At 45.2% G+C, this 15753-nt stretch overlaps 1 protein-coding gene across 2 annotated transcripts; it reads right to left on the reverse strand.

Moving 5' to 3' along the window:
- Positions 1–11313: 11313 nt before the first annotated feature.
- On the reverse strand, positions 11314–14463 carry LOC121744903 (probable protein phosphatase 2C 66). 2 transcript variants are annotated; one of them, XM_042138603.1, is made up of 5 exons: positions 13910–14463; positions 13275–13658; positions 12709–12826; positions 12107–12330; positions 11314–12020 (listed from the first exon to the last, which is right to left on the reverse strand). In XM_042138603.1, the coding sequence occupies exons 1-5, from the start codon at positions 14189–14191 to the stop codon at positions 11493–11495; spliced, it is 1536 nt and encodes a 511-aa protein (XP_041994537.1). In that variant the 5' UTR covers positions 14192–14463; the 3' UTR covers positions 11314–11492. The 2 variants fall into 2 exon arrangements, with proteins under 2 accessions (XP_041994537.1, XP_041994538.1); XM_042138604.1 differs by having other exon boundaries at positions 13275–13690; positions 13910–14049.
- Between the last annotated feature and the right edge of the window lie 1290 nt (positions 14464–15753).

The following is a 15753-nucleotide window of genomic DNA, read 5'->3' on the forward strand; positions in this document are numbered from 1 at the left end:
GGCGCCGTCTGTGGGAAGCAGAGAACCAAATTTGTGATAAAGCGAATTTTTGACCATTTTTTCCACCCAAAAAATGCATACCAGATCGCAGAGTACCCGTATTCCTGCCCGTGAGAACCAGGAGGAAGCCAATCCATCCCATGGGTCTGGAAAACAGCCTAGGGATAAATCCACCACCAGTTCTCATGGCGGAGGAACAAGCCGCTCCAAAAATCGTCCCACTGAGTCTTCCCAGCAGCCCGATTTGAACGAGGCTGTCAAGCTGTTTTTGGCTGAAAAGCAGGAGGAATTCTTAACCTTCCTGCAAAAAAGCCAAAAGCAGCCGGAGACGAAAACGGCGGATTTTCCCTCTCCCTCCATACGAGACAGTCACTACCGCAGTAGTGTCATGTCTTCCAGGAGAAAGAATCCTCGGTACCGGAATCACAGGAGAACTCCATCTCCTCCATACCGAAGAAATGTCGGGTTCGCCGTGTACGGAGCATTGAGGACTCCGTTCTCGGACGATATTACCCGAACTCCCCTACCACAGAACTACCGAACTCCGTCGATAACCTATGACGGACTCGTGGATCCTCATGATTTCTTGGGACGCTATCAATATAACATGGCGAACCAGGGTCTCAACGAGGTCCACATGTGCAAGCTGTTTCCCGAGCTGCTCATCGGGAACGCAAGAAGGTGGTTCGATAGCCTCCCCCAAGGCAGCATTAGATCTTACCGAGATCTAATGGATGCATTCCATAGGAGGTTCTTTCAGAAAGCGGAAGTCCGAATCACTTCGGCTCAGCTGCTTTCCATTCGTCAAGGTCGCGACGAAAAAATCAGCGACTTTATGACAAGATTCCACAAGGAATGCCTGCAAGTAGACGATCTCAACGATCTGCTTGTCATCTCGGCATTCCAAAATGGAATCCTGCCCGGAGCTCTCTACAGGAAGCTCGTTGAGTGCGGTCCGCAGACAGCTCAGGAAATGTGGGACATTGCGGACCAGTACTCCCGGGCCGATGAGGCAGACCGTCGCAAACGGTCGTTAGACAGCTCATCGTCCCGAGGAGACAGAAGGAAGCCAGATCATAGCGATCAGGGGCATCCTCGCCGGACTCCATTTGAAAGAATTCAAAAGGCTCCGGTACAAGACAGATTGGGACCCCGTCTCAATCCCGAGAAGCCGCCCGCTCAGTTCATACCGCTGAACAAGCCGAGAGCGGAAATTTTCGAACTGCACTCTGACCTGTTCGAAAAGCCAAAGCGGATGACGAAATCAGCCGCGCGCCGACCCCGGGATAACTACTGCTCCTACCATCAAGACCACGGTCACGATACCGAGGAGTGCAGAAACTTGGCTGCAGGTATCGATGTTCTTGTGAAGGCAGGGACATTGAAAAAATACCAAAGCAAGCAGTCAAAGAAGAATAAAAAGCAGAGAGGTGCGAACTGCGCTCCTCAGGATCCGAAAAGGCAGCCGGATCCCGAAGACGATGACGAGCCGCAATATGATGGAGTAATCCAGACTATCGACGCTCTCCCTGCCGGGAAGACCAAGTCGTCCCTGAAGTCAGAGCGCAGAGGCTCCAATCGAGAGGAGCCAACGCATAAAAGGCTGAAGCAGGACGAAGTGATTACGTTCTCGGATGCTGATCCCGTCCCGGCCATCTCTCCTCACCAAGACGCCATTGTCATCCAAGCCGGAGTGGCAAACAAACTAATCCACAGGGTGTTTGTGGATACAGGAGCGTCGGTTAGCATTCTTTTTAAAGAGTGCTTCGACAAACTAGAAGTGGACCCAGCTCGGCTCAGTCCGGCTCCGCTTCCCCTGAAGAGCTTCGCCCAGGAGGACACCCGCCCTGAAGGTATTATCAGCCTTCCGATCACGGTGGGGAAAGCGCCTACTAGCTCCAGTACGATGATTGAGTTCTTTGTGGTAAAAGCTCGGTCTCCGTACAACATCATCCTGGGAAGAGACTGGCTCAACGCAGTTCGGGCCGTTTGCTCTACTTATCATCTCACCATCAAGCTCCCCACTAAAGGGGGGATAGCGGTCATCCGAGGTGATCAAAAGAGAGCAAAAGAGTGTCTGCAGATTGCGCTTAAAAGTGCCGAGCAATCAGATCGGCATCATCAAGCATAGCAATCACAGCAGCCGGAGTCAGAGGCAAGCGAAATTACCGAAGTCACACCAGAGCCGAACTCAATGACCGTTCAGTTATACGAAGATGATCCATCCAGAACGGTCAAGATCGGTTTCGCGGGAACGCCTCTACTCCGAGAAAAGACCATCCAGCTCCTCAAGGAGTACAAAGATGTCTTTGCATGGTCTCCGTTGGACATGACCGGAGTGCCCTCTGAGGTAATCACTCATCGGTTAAATATTGATCCATCAGTCCGGCCTATAAAACAGAAGCAAAGACTCTTTGCGGCAGAAAGAAATCAAGTCATCCATGACGAAGTCCGCCAATTACTGAGAGCGGATGTGTTATTCGAAGTGAAGTATCCTTCGTGGGTGGCCAATCCTGTCATGATCAAGAAAAAGGAAGGAGGATGGCGGATGTGCATAGATTTCACCGATCTAAATAAGCACTGTCCCAAAGATTGCTATCCCCTTCCGAACATAGATAAAAAAGTAGAAGCTTTGATCGGCTTCGAAATTTTCTGTTTTCTTGATTTATACAAAGGCTACCACCAAGTCTTAATGGATGAGATTGACGCTTCAAAAACGGCCTTCATTACTGATTTCGGCATTTTCGCTTATAAAAAGATGCCATTCGGTTTAAAGAATGCCGGAGCCACTTATCAAAGGATGGTAGACAAGCTTTTTCGGCACCTGATTGGAAAGGAGGTCGAAGTGTATGTTGACGATATAGTCGTCAAAAGCAAAAGCACTTCGGAGTACGAGCACAACCTCAAGTCCACTCTCAACGTGCTCAAGAAAGCCAACCTCAAACTTAATCCCCAAAAGTGTACCTTTTTGGTAGATTCGGGAAAGTTTCTGGGTTGTTGGGTTTCAAAGGACGGACTCAAGGCAAACCCCTCAAAAGTTCAAGTCGTTCAGAACATGGCAATGCCGAAGTCCATACATGACGTGCAAAGGCTAACCGGATGTCTAGCCGCACTGAATCGATTCCTTTCCCAAGCAGCCGAAAAGCAACTGCCGTTCTTCAAGGTGTTGAAAAAGGCACCAAAGTTCGAGTGGGGAGCCGAGCAGAAAAAGGCCTTTGACGAGCTCAAAAGTTATCTAGCCGAGCTTCCTATTCTCTCTGCTCCAACCGAAGCCGAAGTAATATTCTTATACTTAGCGGCATCGGATCAAACCATCAGCGCGGTGCTTGTACGAGAAGAAGGCCTAAAGCAGCTTCCCATCTATTTTACAAGCCGAGCATTAAGAGGTCCAGAAACCAGGTATCAACCTCTGGAAAAGATTGCTCTAGCATTAGTAAATGCAGCAAGGAGACTGCGGCCATACTTCTATGCTCACAAGGTATGCGTCTTAACTGATCTGCCACTTCGGCAAGTGTTGACCAAACCAGAAGCATCAGGCAGAATCGCCAAGTGGGCTATAGAGTTGGGAGAGCACACAATTGAATATCTACCTCGGAAAGCCATCAAGGGACAAGCCTTGGCAGATTTTCTTGCAGAAGCAAAGTTCGATCAAGCAATTCCTGTTATTGCCGAACAGAAGAATTCTGCCAATGCCGAACTAGCACTGCCCTTGGAATCCGAAGTAGAGCCGCCGGACTGCTGGAGCGGATTCGTAGATGGAGCTTCAAACAAGATGGGAAGTGGAGCTGGTATTTTACTTGTCGCTCCCGACGGACACGAGGTAACCTACTCACTTCGTTTCCTATTCCCCACTACTAATAATGAAGCCGAGTACGAAGCCCTCCTGGCCGGACTCCAGTTAGCGCAAAGTCTGCTCGTCAAATCTCTCAAAGTCCATTGTGATTCACAAGTCATAGCAAATCACATGTTGGGTACAAGTGAAGCTCGTGACGAGAGAATGAAGAAGTATTTGGACAAAGCGCAAAGCATCAGCCGAAGTTTCTCCTATTTTCGGATAATCCGCATTCCCAGAGCGGAAAATAGCCGAGCAGATGCCTTAAGTAAGTTGGCCTCAGATCCGAGCTCAAAGGCGGAAGAATTAATGCATCGAAGCATTGATGAAGCCGAGGTACATTCAGTATCCAGCTCGCCGAACTGGATGACGCCGATCTTGCAGTATCTGGATCAAGGACAATTGCCCGAGGATAAGAGAGAAGCTCGGAAGATCACGTGCCGAGCACTTCGGTACGAACTTCATGAAGGAGTCCTCTTTAGAAAGTCTTACCTCCAGCCGTTATTGCGGTGCGTAGGACCAGAAGAGACGGACTACATCCTCAGAGAAGTTCATGAAGGATCGTGCGGTAGCCACATCGGAGCCAGAGCTTTAGCTAAAAAAGTTCTGAGATGGGGATATTATTGGCCAACCATGGTACAAGAGGCAGTGCAGCTCGTCAAGAAGTGTACGAAGTGCCAAATTCATGCAAATGTCCCAAGGATGCCGCAGACCGATCTATACACTATGCAAAGCCCTTGGCCTTTCATGCAATGGGGCATAGACATAGTGGGACCACTTCCTCAAGCTCCTCGGCAAATGAAATTCCTTATCGTTGCCGTGGACTACTTCACGAAGTGGGTGGAGGCTGAACCATTAGCTACGATAACGAGCTCAAAGGCATTGGACTTCGTCTGGAAGAACATAGTGTGCCGATTTGGCATACCCCACATCCTCATCTCGGATAATGGGACTCAGTTCACCGACAAGACGTTCAAGAATTGGTGCCAAGAGCTGAACATTCAACAGCGGTTCACTTCGGTCTCCCATCCCCAAGCAAACGGACAAACGGAAGTAACGAACCGGATTCTGGTGAAAGGGTTAAAAGCTCGGTTAGAACAAGCCAAAGGACAATGGGTAGAAAATCTCCCTCAAGTCCTATGGTCCTACCGAACTACACCCAAAACCTCCAACGGTGAAACTCCGTATAGTCTGGTGTACGGCACTGAAGCCGTAATTCCGGTGGAGATCGGCGTACCCAGTCCCCGAACTCTAAATTTCTCCTCAGAAATGAATGACGACGGACTGAGAGCAGAACTAGATCTCGCCGAAGAAAGAAGAGAATTGGCGTGCATAAAAGCAGCCAAGTATAAGGAGCAAGTAGCCCGGTATTATAACCAAAGGGTGAAAAAGCTTCAATTTCAAGTGGGAGATCTCGTCTTGAGAAACAACGAAGTAAGCCGAGCAGAAAAGCTGGGCAAACTCGAACCCACATGGGAGGGTCCATATCGGGTGTCAGAAGTCCTCGGCAAAGGGTCTTATAAATTGACTCACATGTCAGGAGAACAAGTACCCCGAACATGGCACATCTCCAACCTCAAGAAGTTCCACTTGTAAGAGACAGTCCGGTCAGTCCGTCTCGTGTCTAGTTCGGTCATAGGGGTATATGTTTTTATTTGTTTGTTTCTTACTTGCACCTTTTACTTGTCGTTTTTTAAAAAAAGTTTAAAGTTTTTTTTTTTTTTTTTTCTTTCATCTTTTTCATTTTTTCTCTATGTGTTTTGTCTCTATGTGCTTGTCGTCTCTTACAAATGGTACCAAGGTATATCGTTCTTTAAAGACTGATCCCCTTTTTAGATCGATTATTAAAGACTATTGTGAGTCCAAGCTTCTAAGGAAGATATAAGACCACAATTCAGCTTAACAAGCAGTCCGTCTGAAACGAACTGCAATAAGCCAACGATTGTGAGTCCAAGCTTCCAAGGAGGATACAAGACCACAATTCAGCTTAACAAGAAACGAACTGCATTAAGCCAACGATTGTGAGTCCAAGCTTCTCAGGAAGATACAAGACCACAATTCGGCTTAAGAAATAAGCACTTCGTCTGAAACGAACTGCAATAAGGGAAAGTCCGATCCACGCGATAAACCTCGCCGAATTAGGACGACCAAGTTCGGTCAAAGAAGTTTACCTCATAAGACCGAGGACGACCATGTCTAGTCAAAGAGGTTTACTGCATAAGACCACTTCGGTTAACTGGGAAAGTCCGATCCACGCGATAAAACTCGCCGAATTAGGACAAGGGAAAGTTCGATCCCGGCGACAAAAATCGCCAAATTAGAACACAAACCAAGTCCGGTCAAAGATGTTTATTTCATCAGACCAAAGACGAGTCCGGACAAAGATGTTTATTTCATCAGACCAAAGACGAGTCCGGTCAAAGATGTTTATTTCATCAGACCAAGGACCAAGCCCGGTCAAAGAAGTTTACTTCATAAGACCAAGGACCAAGTCCGGTCAAAGAAGTTTACTTCATAAGGCCGAGGACAAGTACGATGAAATTTTTTCGCTAAGCTGTAAATACAGTGTTAGAAGCGAAAACAAAATTTCATTTTTCAAATCTTGTTCGGCATACAACTCCGCTACCCTACAAAATGGCGTTACGCTATTACAAAGGACTATTCTACTGTCCGGGGTTGCTAAAGTTGAGCCACCTATTAACAAAATCCTCTGGAAGCCGAGTCCGGTTGTTCCGAGCAGATGAAGAATAAGCAGGTCGACGAGATGCTATCCTCGACCCAACACCTCTTCCGCGAGCCCCAGAAGCTCTAGCCCCTCGGCGATGAAGAGTCTCTGCAATAAGCATCTGCTGATCTTGCTCGCTCATAGTCACAACTCCTCGGCGAATTTCAGTCCGTCCCTGTCTTGACGATTCCGGTTGCTCCTGAGCCCGTTCTCGTCTTGACGTTTCCGGCTGTTCCGGAGTTCGTTGTTGACTTGGAGTAGGATTTTGAACAAGGGAACCAGAGGTTTGATCTGGAGTGCGAGCATCTGTTGGCACGATATGCCGAAGGAATCTTTCTATGGAGGGGCGCCGAGAAAGAACAATGTTGTACCGAGAAGCCCAACGCCGCAGTGATTTCACAACTTGTTGGCAAGCCGAGCTCTCCAGCGCATTGTTCCTCCGGAGTACATGATATTCCTCCCACAGTTCGTCAACTCGACTCTGAACATCTGATATGGTCACTCCCCCGCGCACACGGATGTAATCCTCGTACGCAGTCCTCTCAGCAATGGTCGTATTCAGCTCGACCTCCAGATCCTTCTTATCGGACTCTAAGTCCTTATTATCGGCCTCCAGCTTCACTAAACGAGCCAGAAGCTCGTCATTCTTCGTCTGATCGGCTATAGCTCTTTTCTCAGCTTCGTCTAAAGCCGAAGAGTACAGCCGTTTCCAGTGAAGTATCTCCATTTCCTTGGGTACAAAGCAGCTATATTAGTTCGGCAGCTGTACCAAGCAGATAGTAAAATACAACAGGAGTAAAGGCGAGTACGAAAAGCTATACGAAGACAAGTGTAGAGAATTTTTCATTCACAAGGAAAATTTTTTACACTAGGAGGGCTTCAAGGCCATTTTTACAAGGAAGAAACCAGAGTAAGAGAAGGGAGACGAAATCATACTCCGCCAGCTTCGTCTCCGGCTCCTCGCTCTGGTTCAGCTTCTTTCTCCTGAGCTACCTCAGCCTCGGCCTCGCATCCTGCCGGCCTCGCCTCCGCCTCCTGATCGGCTTCCTTCTCCGGATGCCCGGCCCGCTCGACTTCGGCCTCCGGCTCCAGCGGCTCGGCCTCACCCTCTCCGTTGTAAGTCGAAGCGGGTGAAACGGGTCCCACGGAGGCAAAGATAGCCTCCAGGTTCTCGTCCCGATCAGCTCGACAACTCCGGACTCGGTCTGCAGAAAGCAGGACCGAGGATGAAGCGAGCTCCTCAAGGAGCGGCAGATTCTGAAGCCGAGCTGCTATCTCTCGGCTGTACAGAGGCAGCACGACGTCGGCCCCCTGCTCGCCCTTATCGGTAATTAGCCTTACCAGACTACCGACAAAGGCCGAGAACTGGCTGCTCAAAAAGAGTTTCTCCGTGTAAACACGGAGAGCCTCCCCCTGGGCAGCCACGGCGGCTGCCTCCTTCTGAGCCTCCCGGAGCTTCGTCTGCTCTCGCAGGATGATGAGCTGGTTTTTGGCTGACCGAGCTTCATCCTGAGCCGAGATCCTGGCAGCTCGGGCCCTCTCAAATTTGGCCTCAGCCTGTTCGGCCAGACTACGAGCAAGATGCAACTTCTTCTGCATCTCCTCGTAGTCATGGGATGCTTTGGAGAGCTCCACGGAGACGAGCTTCGCTCTCTGAAGATGAACAAGGAAAAAAGTCAACAGAAGGCCCATCAAAAAATGTGGAAAAGAAGCCAAGTCAGAAAGCTTACCTCCACAAAATTCGTCGGCCATTGAAAAGGCTCAGGGACGTGTTCCGGGATGTCTGCAACCACCTCGGAGATGACCAGGTCTTTCCCCGGCACTCTTGGGGACTCATGAAGTTTCCCCTTCCCTTTAGCCGAAGATGGCTCCGGCTCTTTCGGATCCGAAGAAGAGGTTTTTTGCCTCTTCGGATTCTTTTCGGCTTCAGACGCCGACCGAGGGGCTCTCTGCCTCTCCGGCCCCGCAAGCTCGGAGGACTTTCGGATAGCTTTATTCAGCATGTACACTGCCAAAAAGCAAGAAAGCAAGGTTAGTTTTCTTCGCTAAAGCAGTAGAGCATAAAGATAAAGAGAAATCCTCACCCTCGGCCTCTTCGTCCGAAGACGAGATGTCGAACACGACGTCGCCCTTGACGAGCTCAGACTCCGTGTATTGTTTCCTAACTATGGGAATCTTGTTGAGCTCGCCATCGAGCTCGTCCAACGGTTCAGGCCGAGGATGACGGATAACGGACTTCGGCCCTCTCCAGGGAAAACTAGGAGCCGCGGTCCTATCATAGTAGAAGAAGCGGTTTTGCCACTTCGGCCACTTCGTTTTACAAAAGGCCCTAAAGGGCTGTACAGGGATCAAGTAAAACCAAGACCCCTTCCTCTTAAATTGAAAGAATTTAAGGATCGCCTTCAAAGACAAATCCCTTCCTAACCTACGGAGTTCGGCAGCAAAGGCCGACAAGTGCCTCCAAGAGTTCGGAGTCACCTGGCCTAAAGGAAGCTGAAAAAAATCTAGTAAATCTATAAAGGCAGAAGGGAGGGGGAAACGAAGCCCGCATTCTAAGCAGGCCTCGTACACGGTGGCGTAACCCTCCGGCGGGGAGTCAGCCCTATGATCACCGTCAGGTACCACCGCCTTCCCCCCAGGAAAAAAGTATTTTTCGGGTAGGGACATCACAGTATCCTTACTCAAAATACTATGGAAATACTCTACGGTCTTCTCCCCGGACTCTTTCCGGCCAGAAGACCCCTTACCGCCTCTCCTAACGCTACCCGACTCCGAAGAAGAAGAAGAAGAAGACATTTTTCTTACTTTTTGAAGGTGAAGAAAGTCTGAAGAAATTCTTGAAAGCGGAGAGAGAATCTTCGCAAAAAAGAGAGAGTGCAGAAGAAGCAGTCGCAAAAGTGCTTCAATGATGAAGAAAGGAGGTATTTATCAGATTCGGCGAAGATTTCAAAATCGTCGCACCGTTTCGAATCCCACCTTTTCAGGATTCAACGGCCGGATTTTACTGTCGCATTTAATGCAGTCACGCGCAAGGCACGTCCCCTGACATCAGCCTCCCCCTTGCCTTTATCCAGAATGCCGAAGTGACTCACTTCTCCGAAGTGATTCACTTCGCCCTTCGGGGGGGGTAGTGATGGGGTGCGTACTAAACAAGCCCAACAGCAATGACGGCCCATCAGCCCAAAGCCCAAGGAAGAGTATGAGTTCGGCATTACCAAAGAGTTCGGCCTCAGCCTACAGCTCGGTAAAAGCCAACCTATCAAGCTCTACTCTCAGATCGGCAACCAAAGCAGGAGTATGAGTTCGGCATTACCAAAGAGTTCGGCCTCAGCCTACAGCTCGGTAAAAGCCAACCAATCAAGCTCTGCTCTCAGGTCGGCATCAAGCTCTACTCAAAGATCGGCAACCAAAGCAGTTCGGTCTCAGTATTCGACCGAACAAGGAGTTAGTGGACCCATACAGGATGTCCAACACACCCACTACCACGTGGTGTCAACTCAGGCCACGATCGTAGGCCATGACCTACGCTACATCCACGATCTTAGGCCATGACCTACACGACATCCACGACTTAGGGTGGGGATGCAAGCCACGATCTTAGTTCCATATATAAATAGAACTTAGATCTGATATGAGGGGGTTAGAATCTCTCTAGAGAAAAAATCATATAGCAAGTCTGTGTTGTAAGCTGTAATTCGCAGATCAAGCAATACAAACCTGCCCCCATTTCTCCCCGTGGACGTAGATTTACCTCAGTAAATCGAACCACGTAAAATTTCCGTGTCGTAATTTATTTTTACGAGCATTCATCATCATCAATAATTCGCGGATTCATCAAGGGTAATTTTACAAGAAATCTAATAAGATGCTAATTGCATATGTTCACATAAGAAACACCATATTAGTATATTTAGTTGATATTAAGGAGAGCTGGTCTGTTTTGTGTTCTAAACGGTTATATTTCGCATTGTATACTTATATGTCCAATTATATGGTTAGTGTCAAAATGTGGTTAATGAAGTACTTGATTGGACAACAAATATTTAATACTCCGTAGAATGATATTTTCAAATGTTGGTTACGACTTTCGAACTGTCGATAACCATATACTTTGGAGTTTGGAGGTAGCATTCTTTGGATTGGCAACATATAAATTGGTATCGATACTATACTTAGGGGGTGTTCGGTTGCAAGATTGTATCCATGATTAAATTTATAGTGTATTTGGTTCATGAGCGTCAATCCCACAACTTAAACCTAGATGGATAATCATGGGATAATTAGTCATAGCTAATCCTCTATGACTAAATAATCTCACAATTCAATCCTAGTTCTAGGTATTATTTTATTTTAAAAATCGAACATCACCTCAGTGAATAGATTGATAAATTTTGGCCCATATCATACTTGTATTATTATTTTGGGTTGTCATTTGATGCGGACCAGTCAGCTTGAACTTTTATCATGCCACAAAAATTTCTACCTAAACGTTCAGCCTCATGGGCTCAACCATTGGGCAAATACAAAATTACGGCAAGTTTTAGTACCTATTTTAAACTGTAATGTTCAGAACACTAATTAGTTGGTGTAAGGAAATTATCCATTAATATCCAATGTTTTAAACACCGAAGCTAAATGGGCCTGCAATGGGCCATTTAGGCAACCATTGTAGCTTAATTGAACTCGAGTAGATCAATATTTAGAAGAGTGTTCGGCCCTAAAATTTGAATGGTGGGATTATTTTTGAAGACCTGAGTTTTACAAAGAAGCAAAATGACAAGTATCTAAATATATAGAGTTTTGCAGAGCAGAGTAAGAAGATACAAAATTCTGGTACCAAATCCATCAACAGCTAACCCTTCATTTTTCTTTCCTGCTTCATCTCAGATAGGATTTGGTAGTTCTCAGGCCAAATCTTGAAATCTTTAATATATATCATAACCATTTTCTCCAACTCGTGCTTCTTCTATCGAAAGGCAAGAACCGGGGCAGACTAAGAAGGCTATTAACTCGTGTTATACCTTCGAGTGCTGACCATTCATCCTCTTCTGCACTCAAAAGGCACTCGGCCAGGCTTCTCCTCGACTGCCCAACACACTTGTCAGTTGATTTCTCCTCCTCTTCCTCCACCACGGGCACTATCTCGCTTGACTCTTTTCTCACAGGACTATCGATGTTTTGGTAATCAGGGTCCGGCTCGGAGGGAGCTTTGGTTGTTGTTTCCTCTTCTAAGGGAGCCTTGATTTCCTCTTCAGGAGCAGATACCGCGCCATTTTGGGGTTTGGACTCATTTGCATGTTCCAGAAACAAACATACTGCAGCACAGTCGTCGTTCTTTGATGTTGGATATTTGAGCCTCCATGCTCTGGTGGCGCAATCCACAAGGGCTCTGGCGGCTGTTCCACGCCCGGGAGCTGAGGCCACTATGTCCACGGCCTCCTTATTGGAGAGAACATCCCACACCTATCCAAATGTTGAAAAACTTTTCAGAAACAGGAAGTTATAGTAGAATGTGAGCAAGTTTATCTGAAGAGAACGGAGAATGATACCCCATCAGTTGCAAGAATAACGAACTCGTCTCTGTCTATAATGTGGTGGTGATAAACATCCGGTATGGAGATCAAACCAAAGTCCTTCAGACAGAAATCCCCGAATGCTCTAGCCATGGCCAAGCCAGGTGAATCACTATTAGGTAGCCATACACGTGCTACTTCTGGTTCATCTTGCAAGGCGAAAACTCTTCCTTTACATTTCTGGATCCTCGCCGATTCCCCTGAAATCAAGAAACCACATATTGAGCTATACCACCTATGCATACATAACAGCTACATATTTCTATAGTACACCAAGAATATATGTAATGCAAGTCATCATATAGAAAAGACATAGTTTGTCGGATCATGGAGGATTAATAGTATGGCTCCTTATAGTAGCTCCCTGAGCACACTTTCTAGGTTCACTTCAAAGAGCTGTATGAGCAAGAGATTAAGAACTTTCATCATAAAACATGACCGCTTAACAAGAGAGGGGCGAGGGTTCAAAAAAGCTGTTCAATATTCATCTTAGTCTTGTTGCATTCATAGTAGCAGAGAGAGATTCCATAAACAATAGAAAGAAATATGTATAGCATTTGAGTGTGAGAGACGGATACTTGGAAGATTAGGTTTCAAGTCGACAGTTAACTGTACAGCTGCCAAAACATTGTCCTTGTCCCGGGTTGCAAGTACTGCTCTCGAGTCGCCTACATTTCCAATTATAAGATCCAGACCCTGGAGGATCATGTTCACAAGTAGTCAGACCCATCGAGTAGCATATATCTTCGTCATAGACAGTCTATCTAATACACACCATAGCACTGATACCACAATGTAAGGCAGAAAAAACTAGTACTATATGCTATTGAAACCGATTATTTCAGATCATAAGACACAAGAAATCCACAGAAGAAGTTATCAATCTCTACAAGAGAATTCAAAGTAGCCTAATTCCACCTTGCAAATGACGAAGTTGAAAACGTGTCTATAAATAGATTGATAACAAAAATCTCAAAGTTTTTACCACAAATAATGGGGTACTGCAGGCAGGCCATATAGACTTTAACGAGCTGAATATGCTGATTCCAACCACAAAAGCACGAAAACAAATTCTGAAAGTCCTAATCACGCCAGTTCAGACTAGCACAAGTTGATACGGTTTCAAAGAGAGGTGGAGAACTACCTGCTTTATCAAGGCAACAGTGGTACTGCCACTGCAAAAGCAGTCGATAGACGGATGCAACTTCAGTTCCTTATCCATCAACTTGAAAGCCTTGAGCATTGAATTCCTGAGTGGAATATGCATCTCAGGCACTTTCTCAACTTCCTCTGCTTCTACCGATTCACATCCATCCTCATCCATGAAGTCATCGAATCGCCTCATCCCTTCAAACCCCACATTTTCTTGCACATGATTTTGCTCATCTTCGGCCTTACTTTCCCACTGAGAACGCAGCAAAATTGGAAGAGTATCGCGCACTTTCCTTGCTACCATGTGACCATAAGGACCATGACCATCGAAAACTCCACAAAATGTAGCGCTCGCATCGCCTCCAGTGCAGAAATTCTACCGTATAAACAACCCAAGCAAGTCATAAACTGACCCCAAAATAGACAAAAACAAAAAAAACTCCATTATTCCTTCACTTCTTCGTAGATTTAGCCAATCATCAAACATAACCTAAAACATACTTACTAGACTAATAAATTAAGTACTACTATTATGAATAGCCACAATGCTCTACTATATCAAACACATTACATAAACTAGCAATTTTTGCAAAAGTAAATCAATGAATCGATTGAAGAAACACTGACCTCCCAAACGATCATGGCATCTTGATTAGTCCCTTTCTTGCCCTGCTGAGTGTACAAGCTAGCGATGCGGCTGGCCCCATTCGAGAACAGCCGCCCCGGGATTTGATGCAACGCCCGCTCCTCGGCTACAACGGCGCCTCCGCCTCCGCCGCCGCTTAACTTGCTGATAAAGGTTGCGAAATCGCCAGAGCTACTCTTTTTCAACCGGGAATCCGCCTTTTCGTCGCCGGTCTCCCACCCCGTGCTCCGCTTTCCACTAGCCGACGAAGAGCAAATACCCATCAAATTACTCCAAACCCCAAAAAAGATTCGATTTTTAGCCCAAAATTCTCTGCCCAGTTGCAAGATTACTAATTCAAAATGTAAAAAAAAAAAGAAATTTCCCAATGGATCAAAGTAGAAACATAATCTAGAAGAGTTAGTATGTGTGTGTGTGAGAGAGAGGGGAGAGCGGGGTTGGAGAGAGAGAAAGCAGGATTCAGGTGAGGAGGTGGTGAGTAGGTGCAGATTTATGACTTTTTGTTACCAAGCTTTTGCTGCTAATTAGATGAATTAAAATTGCTGCTGTTTGAAAGTTTGAAACTCGAGTTGCTGTTCTAATCAAACGGATCACACGCGCGACGCTTTTTTATTTTTGTAATTAATTTATAGTAGTAATATTTTATATTTTCGTGGCTTGTCTGAACTTAATTTAAAAAACAGTTTATTGATTCATTTTAACAAACCTTTGATTCAACATTGACGCAATACTTAGCTTTAACGATTCACTTGTAAATTTTGCAGAGATTAAATTTGAACAACAAAAAATGTTAGAAAATTATACACATACGAAACGGAAGATGCTATAGTTATTTCATTATTTGTGTCTATTCTCAATAAGATAATCTAAAGTGTTAGAATTAAGATATCAAAGTAGTATAATAAAATTGAAAAAAGGTTTTATTTAAAGGGGGGAAGGGGACACCCAGGAGTGGACCACCTATGTGGGGGTGCTGCAAACTAGATAGTTCGGTTTAACAACAAACTTTGGTTATTTATTTAGAATATGGAATTTAAAATTGGTTTGTCGTAATTTATAAAGAGTAGGAGAGGTCGATGAGCTAGGGTGACGGTAATAAAGTTGCAATTAATGTAACACATTAATATAATAGCATAACATATGCATTGTAAAAGGGTTGGAATATATATAGAGTGTAGTGAAAGAAATAGAATGACGATTTTTATATGTATTTCATTAATATTAATTTGCTTGGTATGATAGAATGAAAAAGGAAATGGAACAAAGATGCAAGGAATTGTCATCTTTGCATTCATTCATATATTTATAAGGATTCTAATACTCTAGTATAAAGTCAGTGAATTAATATCAGACATACTAGATGTGTAATCTCTATATAAACTGTTCATTCAATTTTTTACCAGACTAATCAGACTTATACGCTACAAGTATGTTATGCAATGATTGAATTAACTGGATTCATATTATATACACAAAAAATTGCATTTTGTACGCATGAGTTGAATTCATCTGTTATGCGAGTTGGTACAAACATATATTCTGAAAAGTTCCATTCTTGTATGCTTAATTTAAATTGTGAGATTCAATCTAACAATCAAATATAATATATATTTAATCATGAGATATACTAGTATTATACTACAGTTTCCTTCTCGCGCGAAGTAGAAAATTAAACTAATTAACGTCCCTTTGAATTTTGAAAGAAAGTACTCATATACATGGGAAATGCGTTAACCAATTGCGAAATGAGTAAAGGAAGACGACAGCATTTATTAATTTAAATAACTACTACATCATTAACCTCAACGAAGTAATGCATTTATTT

This window comes from Salvia splendens, chromosome 8 (assembly GCF_004379255.2).
Source record: "Salvia splendens isolate huo1 chromosome 8, SspV2, whole genome shotgun sequence".
NCBI lineage: Eukaryota > Viridiplantae > Streptophyta > Magnoliopsida > Lamiales > Lamiaceae > Salvia > Salvia splendens.